Genomic DNA, 12,356 nt, shown 5'->3' with positions numbered 1-12,356 from the left:
GTATGTATACACAATGGAATTTTATTCATCCTTAAAGAAAAAAAATCATGTCATTTGCAAGAAAATGAATGGAACTTGAGAGAGCATTACGTTAGGCAAAATAAGCCAAACTCAAAAATCAAGTGTCAGGCTGGGGCTGTAGCTCCGTGGTAGAGTGCCTGCCTAGTATGCATGAGGCACTGGGTTTCATCCTCAGCATCACATAAACCTAAATAAAAGTATTGTTTCTATCTAACAACTAAAAAAATATTTTTTAAAAAAGTCAAGTGTCATGTGTTTTATCTCATATATGGAAGCTAGAGAGGAAAAGGAAAAAGAAAACTATATGTGTGTGGAGGTGGGGGGGAGGTATCTTAAGAAAAGCAAAGGGATACCAGTAGAGAAAAGGGACCAGGGGATGGGGGAAGGGGAAATATTGGGGAACAATATTGGCCAAATTTATATGTGAATGTACAGATATGTAACAACAAATCCCACTATTGTGTAAAATTATAATGCACCAATAAAAATGTGGAAAAAGAATGAGAACATAGAATTTGAGAACATTAATGACACTTTCATTCCATTTTTTCAATCACATGCACCTTGCTAGTAAGGTTAAGGAATTTCTGGAGCCAATTCCATCAGATATCATTAGAGATTAGACTGCAATTAAGTCTTTGGCTCCTAGTCCCATGTTCTTTGTATATAGTGAAGATAAATACAACAAATCTTCATAAATTTGTACCACTGAAATTATTTAAGTTTTATGGAATATAAGTAGCCTTTTTAACTGATTTTTTTTAAAGAGAGGGGAGAGAGAGAGAGAGAGAGAGAGAGAGAGAGAGAGAGAGAGAGAGAGAGAGAGAGAATTTTTAATATTTATTTTTTAGTTCTCGGCGGACACAACATCTTTGTTGGTATGTGGTGCTGAGGATCGAACCTGGGCCGCACGCATGCCAGGCATGGCGTGCTACCGCTTGAGCCACATCCCCAGCCCCTTAACTGATATTTTAAAAGAAACTTATAAAAGGCTTCTTTTTGCTTTTTCCACAGTCCATAACTACATATTCATTACCTCCTCAGATTTTCTGAAATATTCTGTCTAGTACCTGAATCTCAAAGTAAACAAGTTTCCTCCCTAGCAATTCCAGTCTTCTTACCAGATTCTAGACTCTCCTGGTCTTTTAGGTCTGACCTACTTGAGTCTGTATTTTATAATCTGCAGTCATAGATTTCTGCTAGCACTTCCAGTATTTTTGCCTTATTATCTAATCTGTTGTCACCCATTGTCCCTCCAAAAATATCTAGAAACACTTTGTTTTTTTCTAAGAGTGTGAGAAGATTTATGATGCACTCAGTCAAGTTTCTGTGCTTGGTGGTTTTCCAGTTGCCAATAGCCTTCTGTTATGACCCTAAACAAGGAAATGATAAATTGGGACAAGACTCAAGACATATTCCTCGCTTCTCTGAAAGGCAGATTTAGAGATAGGATGGGAATTGATGGCTAATTCACCCAATCACATAAATGTCTCATATAAAAATAAAAGCCAAATACACATTTTTTAGTTTTTTTTTTTTTTGCATATATTTACAATATAAATACTAAATTTGTTTTCAAAGTACATATTAACAATTTGAAAAAATTATCTAGCCTGGGAGAGCAATTTAATGTAAAGCCTCTATAGTATACTGATTAAGGAAAAATAGAACCGTTTGGGGGATAAGGAATATGAATGGGCATGATGATCTGAACTTGCAAGGGGAATGGGAAGCAGCTTAATCCTCACTGCACTGCCAACACAGCATGTTACAGGACTACTAAGTGAGACAAGCAACCTGGATGGGGTATTGTAAAAACTCAACTTGAGAGATATAAAAAGTACACATGCTTGCATAGTGCATTAATCTTAAAGAAGCTCAACATTTCATTCTCATTTTCAATAGTTTAAATGAATAGCACTTAAAACACATCACACAAAATTAAAGACTTGTGCATATATTTCAGATTTCAACATTAATGTCAAAAATACATAGTATGATTTTACATAGGATTTGTGCTACTTTAGAACACTAAAGACAAACATCACTTGAGCATTAAGGAAAACATTAAATATTAAATAAAATGTGTAAACACTAATCTAACTGGGGATTTTGCTATTGCAACATGTCCAATGAAGTGGTTTCAACAGTACAAAAAAGATTAGGACATGAGTGTTTCCAGTCTACTTGGAATATATAGATCTCATTTTCAGGAATTCTTTAATAAAAACTGGTCCAGGATAATAGGAAAGGATACACTCTCCTAATTGTTAATTTGGTACACACCATTCTATGCTACTAATTACTTTCAAACTTGGATACCGAGAGTATATTTAAAATATATCACTCCTTATCAACATCTTGGTGAAAATTGAGGGTTTGTTGGCGATTCAGTGTAAGATTTGAGTTCATATGCAGCACCGCTGTCAACCTCCATTGACTTTCTAGAGAACAGGAGCCGTACATCTCTATGGAGGTAGATCTTTCCAGATTTAGAACTCTGGAACCTAAACAAATAAATAAAAGATCAGTCATTTCAGGGAATGAGTCTTTAAAACAAATAAACTTGTATAATTAAAATTTGAAAGTAGGAAAAATTTATTTTGCTACTATACTACATTAACACTAACTCTTTCAAATAATATTTAAATGCCTCTACCCCTTGAACACTCTGTATTCCTTTTCTCTCTGACAATGCCCAAGGTGCTCATTCCTATGAGTCTGGGTTTCAAAAACGATCTTACTTTTCCTCCATGATTTCACAGCACATGAACCTTTCCTCATTTACAGTGTTAAGTTTCAGTTTACATGAGCTAATTATAATACTTTAGGCTTTTTAGTTCTAGCATCTTCTAGCAACACAGACAAGTCATACACGTCAGCCTCCCATGATTTGGTACAGATCAAAATACATTCCACACTTGAAAATACTCAAATTTTCAAAATAATCACAATTATAGGAGTTAAGGAAGAACTCCTACAATTAGTAATAGTCAGCTAAATAAACCTAACCATCATCAAAAGTCAACAAGTGACATGAAAATGGCTCTTGAAACTGGATTTGAAACTGTTTCTACCCGCTGCTACTACTGTCTGTCCAATAGTAAAAAGGGCTGTAGAATTAAACTTACTCAGCAGACAGACCAATACACCCCGTAGTGCTAATTTTCTTTGTTTCCCCTCATCCTAGAAGAAATACCCTCTGCAGATTTTAAACTGGTGGAAAGATCTCATGCTCAGATGTGTATGTCAAAGCATATTTGTGACTGGCTCACACATTTCTTCTCTCTGAAGTCTTTCACCTTCCCTATCTGAAATAGAACACGGTAAGCTTTGGCAAGTATACCATTTTTTTTCCCAAGTAGATTTCTATATAGCATTTAAAGTATCTGGCCATTGTATGGGGATTATAAAAGAATAGGCAGTTGATTTTTATTCTGGCAAATGTTACTTACATGTGGATAAGGTTGTTAAACTTTGAGAGTGGGCTATACCAGCTTAATGGTAGAGTACTTGCCCAGCATACCTGAGGCCCTGAGTTTAATTCCTGTAGCACCATAAACAAAACAAAAACCCCTAAGAGGAATGGTGTCATATGGAAGTTCATTCAAAATTAATCTTTTCTAGGTTGGGCTGGGAGATATTTTACAGTCTGCTACTTTTTAACATTTATCTTTGTAAAAAAAGTTTCCAAGTCTGTTTTTGGTAGGTTTTTCATTCCCATAATGTATGTAACATTTCCTATGAGATTCATATCAGGTAGAATCAGGCTGGGTTTAAATACATTGTGCTGGTTCAAAGTGGTTTTTGGAGGCAGAACAACAGGCAGAGATGAGAGAACCAATTAAGCAGTGTTTTGAGGGGCAACAATTACTAGAATTTTCAAGCATGGTACTTAGTTGCATGTACAGCTCACTCCTTATTCACCCCAGGTCACCAATGCAAGGCCGATATATACATTGAAAGATAGCTAGTGTTCACTACCGGTTACAGAATAAAGAAGCCCTCTGCTTGAACCCAGGAAGAAAGGTGACTCATGATGAATAGAGCTCCTTATAGTAAGGAATGAGTGTATGATGAATGTCATGGACATGTCTGAAAGCTTTTAGGAACCAGAAAACTGTGAGAAACAGAATTATGGGGAACAGGCTACTGAGCCCTCTCTTAAATCAACTGATTTTGTTCATGATCTTCAGAACTACATTAGGATTTCAGGGACATCCTTGGATGATGGCAACTTGAAACAGAAGGGGAAAAAAATGGGTTCTCACAACCTAGAATTATGAGTTGGGTAATAAAAGTTATAAGAAATTTCTTTTTCCTTTCTTTCTTTCTTTTTTTTTTTTTTTTGTATTTGGGGTTGAACTCAGACACCAGCTTTTTTTCCTAAGACAGTCTTGCTAAGTTGCCCAGGCTAACCTCCAACTTGTGATTCTCCTGAGTTGTGCCCCACCAGGAAAATATATTTTTGATGGAATCATTAGACTATTCAACTATATGATAGCAAAGATTTTGTCACTCCTGTTTCCCTAGCATCTAGAAGTATTCCTGGCACACAAACAGGTGTCAAACAAGTGAATGAGTGAATTAAGTATAAGAACTTCCCTAACTAATACAGTAGCTTCTAGCCACATGTGGCTATTGAGCACCTGCAATGTGGCTAATTTAAAAACTGAGTTGTGCTTTGACTGTAAAATATATTCTTGATTCTAAGGATTTAGTAAAACAAAGGAATGTAAAATATCTCAATTTTTATATCAATTATATATTCAAATGATAACATTTGGATATGTTAGATTAAATAAAATATATATTAATTTTACCTGTTTCTTACTATTTTTTAATGTGGCTACTGAAAAATATAGAACTATATAAATAGCTAATATTATTATATTTCTGTAGAACAGCACTGGTTTAAAAAATGTGTTTCACTGCCTCACATATATTTCAATTTTTCTTGACAAAATATTTCACATTTGGGCTGGGGCTGTAGCTCAGTGGTAGAGCACTTGCCTGGCATGTGTGAGGCACTGGGTTCAATCCTCAGTACCACATAAAAATAAATAAATAAAAAAAGGTATTGTGTCCACCTACAACTAAAATATTTTTTAAAAAAATTTCACGTTAAACAGCTATAAAATGAAAAGATCCTAATTTCAACAAGTAATAACTGCAGTGCTATATGCCATGTACTTTCTACATCTTGATAATCTTCAAGAGTTCCCATGCTAAGCAAAGTCTAAGGAATACAATTAAAAAAAAAAAACTAAAAAAGTTTAGAAGTGTCTTAAAGTAACATTTTTATATAAATTTTAAACATTACCTCAAATGTATGAGGTAGCGTAATAACCGTTCTTCCGTATGTCGGATGTTCTCTTTATTAATACTTCTCTTCATGTCTTGTTTAACAGGTACAGAAAAAGTTCTTTGTCGTAGGAATGTCTGATGATTGGCTGGCATATCTCGCAAGTCATATATCACAACAAACATCTTCACCACAGTCTTATTAGGATTAAATAAGGTCTGAAGAAACAATATAAAAATTATTCTTTTAAAACAGTGATTTGTTGATATAATTCAGAATTATTATCCAATAATTAAATAGGCTTTTAAGCAATAATTTAATCCCCACTGGATATAATCAGTTTCAGGGACAAAAGTCATAAACTTTTGAAATTTACAAAAAAATAGTTAATGTTCTTTCAAAGGTTCAATTTAATTTTTTATTTCACAATAACATAAATTCCTGTAATAAAATTTTTAGTTACAAATTTCATATTAGTAATAAACATTATATAACTTATCCTTGTTCATATTTTCAGATAGTTCCACTAGCTTACGAAAAATATGCCCTTACTGGCTTAAAATATTATAATTATTTTATTTCAAACTTAGCTTTTCTGTAGAGTATCAAAAGCAAAATTCACAAGGTGAAATTTTAATTTTTCTCACATTTTAATGATGAGTAAATTGAATTTTTAAAATAAAACATACAAGTTCAATAAAACCAGAATTTTTGATATCTTAGGTATCTATAGTTATTGTAAAATTAAAAAGAAATGCTCAAAGGGGAGACTTTTCTATTTGAAAATTTTTTCATATTTAGAAAATAAAGGTCATTATTATTAGATCCAAACAGGCTAAATAATACTTTATGTATTCATACTTGGACTCATTTCAAAATTTGCAGTGACACTAGGCTTTTTTTTTTTTTTTGCCTTAATGGGATTGAACCCAGGGGCACTCTACCTCTGAGCTATATCCCCAGCCCTTTAAATTTAAAATTTTATTTTGAGACAGGATCTTGCTAAGTTGCCCAAGTTGGAGTCAAACTTGGAATCTTCCTGCCTTAGTCTCCTGAGTCACTGATTACAGGCATCAGTTACCGCCCCCAGCTAGGTTTTTTTTATCTTCAATATTATTATAAGAAAACAATATGGATCCTTTGTGAAGACTGAAATTATTCAATTGGTACTTGACTATTAATAATTGAAAAGAATGTCATTTTTTAAAGTAATAGTTTTTAAACAAAACCCCAACTGCTGATCTGACTTTAACCAAATTACCAACACATCAATAGGTAACTTGGTGCCCATGCTTTCAGAAGCTCATCCGTGGCACTGGACATCACTCACTGAATCAAAATGAGAAATATATCAATATTATGATCCAAATTTTGCAATCTAGTGAGTCTTAAGATTAAGGCTAATACATTTAACAACTATAAAATCTAGCAAGCCAGGAATTCAAACCATGATTATACATTATTAAACCAAGTAAGGAATGAAAGACATCCAAATTTTATCTCTAAAATTAACTACTAATGTTGGTCATCTCCAAAATAAAAGGTAAATATGTTGTCTCTAGGTTAATGATTCATTGTTATGACAGCTGACAGCTAGATTTCCAGTGACCCACACTTTCTCAGAGGCAAGTGAACAGAAGATTATTACTCTTTTAGTTCAAGAAATCCATTTCACATAAAATGACCCTGTAATATGTAGTGATTCTTTCTTAGAAAACACATATAATGCAAAGTACTATGTTTCATTCCTGTGAGATATGAAATCAACAAACATACAGAGTCCTTGCAATTTTGGAACAATGGTGATAAGTAACAGTGACAGAACACTGAATACATTGAGGCCAAAGGTCATAAAAAGCTCTTTTGGTCTATACCAGATCTTGAGTGCAAGGAACCAGCCTCCATTAAACATATTACTCTGCAAACTCCATAAAAGACTTGAGGGTTTGAAGGAATATCCTGGATCAGGCTTGGAGATCAAACTCAACTGCACACTGGCCTTGAAATCACATTATGCTTCTGAGAACCCTAGACCAGAATAATAAAAAACTGTTCTGGGCTAGACGATCTCTTCTGAGCCAAAACATGATTAACACCCTGACTAAAGGAATGATGCTTTCTCTGCCCTGACATTTGCAGACTTAACATTTATTTCCACTTGGAGTGTTCATTTTATTAGATTGATCAATGTTATAAATCATTATGGAAGGGAAAATATGATTTTGTTTCCCAAGTTTTCCTGCCAAAACAATACAATATTTGGAGCCTCCTTTAAAATAGGTCAATCTCAATATGGCTTATCACATTAAATAGAAGGCAAAGGTAATGTTAAGTTCTAATTATTTGAAAATAGTTCTACTTAAGTTACGCATTCACCTTGATTAGCTTATTAATGCTTTCCTTTTGGGGAGGTCCCCAAATGGGTCATTCCTGGGGCAGAGCACGGAAACTCCAAACAAAGCTGCAGCCCCACTGTTACTTACCAAAGTTGTTGCAGCAGCAGTAGCAGGAGAAAGGGCTAAGTTCTATATGTATGTGAGAGAATGATTATTGCAATTGTAGGCTATAAAACACATACCACTTGTATTGTTCCTGAAGGAGGTACTCGATAACCCCTTTTACCAAGGGACTCTAAAGTAATCACACCCTTGAAATAAAAGAAGACAAATTGAGTACAAACTCATGCATATTTATATAAAAGACTAAAATAAAAATAACATATCATGTAATTGTTAAATTTCAGAATTCTATTTCTATGAAGAAATACTCAAATTGAATTAGCAGTGATACATTCTAAGAGTAATAAAACCGTGATGTTTCCACTCCTAAACAATTTTCTGTTCTTCTGAGGCTGCTGCAATAAATAATATATAACATCAATGGCCACTGTGCTGAAAATTTCCACTGAAGTATAAGATTAAGATGTTTCCTAAACAAAATGGAAGGGATTATTCCCATGTATAGTGAAGAGTGGTCATGAAGAAGCAAACAATTTATTGATTTTAGGGCATGTAAAAAGTAATGAGTGTGGAAGGATCTAAGCCTTGGCCCAAAAATGAAGTAATTATTCTTTATTCAGGGAATTAAGTTACATATCTGGATTTCTGGCTACAGACAAGGTAAAAAAATAAAATTAATAAAAGGGAAGAAGAAGAAAAAGAGCATAAGAGCGTTTGGGAGTCTGTGGTTCCTGAATGATAATCTACAGGAGAAGAGATGTTCAAGGCAAAAAGTAGAAAATGAAGGTTTAATCAGCAACCTTCAAGACTTTTTTCTACACAAAAGCTATAAAACTCCATTTTCTAATGATTAAATATTTCTTGTTTCCAAGAATTAAATGTCATGTTGTATCTTACTTAATTTGATCTTAAGGAATTGCTTTTATTAAGGAATCTAATAATTCAAATTGATTATAAATCAGAACACAATGGATTGAAGACCTAAGAGCTAAGATTTGAGTCAAGGATAAATACAGCTAAATTGGGTCATTTCATTAAAATAATCCAAAAGAAGGAGCTGGGGTTATAGCCTCGCACATGTGGGGTGCTGGGTTCCATCCTCAGCACCACAATAAATAAATAAATAAATAAATAAATAAATAAATAAATGAATAAATAAATAAAATAATCCAAAAGAGGATATCAGGAGACCTCTAGGTTAATCTGGTACTCAAAGAATGGTCCTCAAAATATCATCATCAGTATCACTAGTGAACTTGTTAGAAACACAGAATGACTTCTCAGATCTACCAAATCAAATCTGCATTTCAACAAAATTTCCCAGATAATACCTTATATGCATTACAATTTGAGAAGCACTGCTCTAGTATGTGGAATTGTTTTTCTAAGAAGTCCAAACAATGGGGGAAAATGCAAATTTAAGTAAGTTCAAATTGAATGTGTAAAAGCTTCTCAGTAACCAGGGTAACCAAAGGACTATAGGTGGTGACTATGATGATTAATTCTTAGGTAGCTTTAAATAATGAATGCTGATTTGTTCATTTTAACTATTATTGAGTAGTGGAGGTAGTTAAATAGAATTAATGCTCAACATTTCATCATTCTATCTTTATATATTGTACATGCCAACCTTATATAAAAGTAAATATAAAACAGAAATGACCCATTACGTGACAACTCTTGGATTTGGAAGCTAGATTAGTGTTGGGAGATAAAAATGAGTGGGATAAAGGAGAAGGGAGGACCAGATTCTGACATATAAATACCTTAACTCCAAGTACATATTAATATTGGGAAATGGGTACTGAAAAGACATACATGAGTCTTGACAAATCCAATTTATCACAGTCACTAAAGTACAAAAACAGAATATCATCAGACTACATCATTAACCAAAAACAGCAGTGATGCATTAACAATTTCTCACTCTCTACATGTTTAGTGAGGTACTATGCATTCTACTTCTCATAAAAAATGCTATGACATGTAATATCCCTCTTCTTTCTAGTTCAAGAAAGAAAAAGTAAAATATACCCAAAATAACAGCTCCTATTTTCCTCTTTTATGGTACTTGAGTCTGAACCCTTAGGCACTTTACAACAGAGCTATATCCCCAGACTTTTTTTTTTTTCCCTATTTTAAGATAGGATCTTGCTAAATTGCTGAGGCTGTCCTCAAACTTCTGATTCTCCTGCCTCAGCCTCATGAGTTGCTAGACTATAGATGTGGGCCACTGCATTTGAAAATAATAGTTACTTTTAACATTACATTGCTACATGGAATACATTATTAGTATTCTTCACCATTCTTCACTCCCCATAAACACATAAAGGAAAACAACAGGTAAGGCAAAAACTACTAATATTCCTATGCTTATTTCTTTTAATATATATAATTCTGATAGTTTTTAGAATAATAGTAAATAATCAATTTATAAAGAAAGACCACATATTTTTGAAAAAGTTTAGGGCAACAGTATTTTTTCAGTACTGGGGATTGAACCCATGGATATTTTGCCACTGAGCTATATTGCCCAAGCATTTTTCTTTTTCTTTAATTTTAATTTCAAGACAGGGTCTTGCTAAATTGCTGAGGCTGGCCTTGAACTTGTGATCCTCTTGCCTCTACTTCCAGAGTAGCTAGGTTACAGGCATGCTCCACCATGCTCAGCCAGGGGGACACTTTTGTAGTTCAGTTGTAAAGAGCCCGTGGGTTCAATTCCCCATACAAAGAAAGGAGGGGAAAAAAGAATAGTAAAGATAAGCTAATGCTAAATTTCAGTCAAAATCTTACACAAAACTTTCTCAAATTATTGTGGAATAGAGAACATGCAAAAATTAAGTGGAAAACTGAGAGAGGTGTGCTTTGATTTGGTCAGATTTGAAAGGAAATCATACATGTCTCTGTCAATATAATAATGCAAGTAATATTCTAAATTGCCAATGGCACACCTAGATATTTCTGCCTAGTTTCACCATACAATAGATTCTAAACCAGCTAAGTGTTGTCATGTAGCACTTTGAGATTATTTTTACCATTGACTCCCAATTAGAGAGAGAGATTATATGGCTTTGAGTTAATCTTTAAGGAATTCTTTAATGAAAAGCCCTATATCAGCTCTATACCACAAAAAATTTCTATGTTAACATTTTACCTTTATGAGTCATTTGTAAAATTTATGATGAGAGGTAACAAAGTTATTAGAATAATAAATAGGAGAATTGTGTCTCAGTTCTGATGGTCTATGAGATGTGTTATCTTTTTTTTTTTTTTTTCCTTTTTTGACCCAGGGGCACTTTACCATTGAGGTGCACCCTGAGACCATTTTATCTTTCATTCTGATACAAAATAAAGTTGCTAAGTTGTCCAGGAAGGCATGGAAATTATGATCCTTGTGCCTCAGTCTCCTGAGTAGCTGGGATTACAGGCATGTACCACCATGCCCAGCTGATATACAAGACATAATCAGTCCTTTGAACTGACTAACCTACTAAAATATAAATAATATTCCCTGAAGAAAAACATTAATTTTATTAATTTACGGTAGGAAAGATTTGTGGTCTAAGGTTTGCAAGGGGCTCATTCCTAATAAGTAATGACCTAGGAAAAAAATACAGTAGATAGTTGATTAAAGATTATTATCAGAGAGAAGGAAGTCAGGGATTTGTAAAAGGATAACTTAATTCACTAACCTTATTTGTACCCTTCTTTATATCTATTAAAAATCTGCAATTATATGTATTTCTGCAATTATATGTATTTCTGTACTTTCTGGAGACACAGTGACAAAAACCTTTTATCTACTACTAATCATTCATTTTTAATATATTAAACAAGGTCAAGGATTAATGCTTTGTTCTTTTTTTTTTTTTGTACCAGGATTGAATCCAAGGGTGCTTAACAACAGTACCACAGCCCCAGCCCTTCTTATTTTTTATTTTGAGACAGGGTCTCCCAAGTTGCTCGTGTTCTTGCAAATTTTGCTAAGACTGACTTTGAACTTGTAATCTTCCTGCCTCAGTTTCCTGAACCTCTGGGGTTACAGGTAGCACCTGGCAATGCTATTTTGCTTTTTAAAAGTATAGTTCAAGGGGGCTGGGGATGTGGCTCAAGAGGTAGCCCGCGCTCCTGGCATGCGTGCAGCCCAGGTTCGATCCTCAGCACCACATACAAACAAAGATGTTGTGTCCGCCGAGAACTAAAAAATAAATATTAAAAAATTCTAAAAGTATAGTTCAAATTATCTCTTGCTTATGAATTTTGCTCAAAGATATTTACTTGAGCTGATTTTTAGTCATTTCAGCCTTTTATCTTGTTTCTAAGCCATCCTAATGACCATCAGGAATTCTATTTACTAATGATCTTATCTTTCTAGTCTCTATCACTATATACAGAATATGTAAAATGATGAGATTTCTTGATGTCCTGGTAAAGCAAAATGGACATCTTTCAAGCTAAATTTTATATTGTAAGCATTCCAGTATGAGAAGCATTCATTATGGTGCAAAACTTGCCTCAGTGGTACTTTCCATTTTATTTACTGTCCAAAATTAACAGCTATTTTCCCAGAA

The 12,356-nt window shown here is 33.8% G+C and overlaps 1 protein-coding gene across 5 annotated transcripts in view; it reads right to left on the bottom strand.

The window, feature by feature from the left end:
• Nucleotides 1-1,962: 1,962 nt before the first annotated feature.
• Nucleotides 1,963-12,356, bottom strand: part of Atosa (atos homolog A) — a 91,456-nt gene continuing 81,062 nt past the window's right edge. For 3 of the 5 annotated variants that reach the window (XM_013359108.4, XM_005316586.5, XM_040274934.2), the window contains 3 exons: nt 7,905-7,973; nt 5,345-5,544; nt 1,963-2,528 (listed from right to left, as the gene is read on the bottom strand). In XM_013359108.4, the coding sequence (XP_013214562.2) occupies nt 2,375-2,528; nt 5,345-5,544; nt 7,905-7,973 (423 nt within the window). In that variant the 3' untranslated portion in view covers nt 1,963-2,374. Of the gene's footprint in view, nt 2,529-5,344; nt 5,545-7,809; nt 7,974-12,356 lie in introns of those variants that run through there. The other 2 variants (XM_040274936.2, XR_005729263.2) reach the window with 2 other exon arrangements.

Source organism: Ictidomys tridecemlineatus, chromosome 5 (assembly GCF_052094955.1).
Source record: "Ictidomys tridecemlineatus isolate mIctTri1 chromosome 5, mIctTri1.hap1, whole genome shotgun sequence".
Taxonomy (NCBI): Eukaryota; Metazoa; Chordata; class Mammalia; order Rodentia; family Sciuridae; genus Ictidomys; species Ictidomys tridecemlineatus.
The sequence above is the reverse complement of the archived record's forward strand: the minus strand, read 5'-3'. Positions and strand labels throughout refer to the sequence as shown.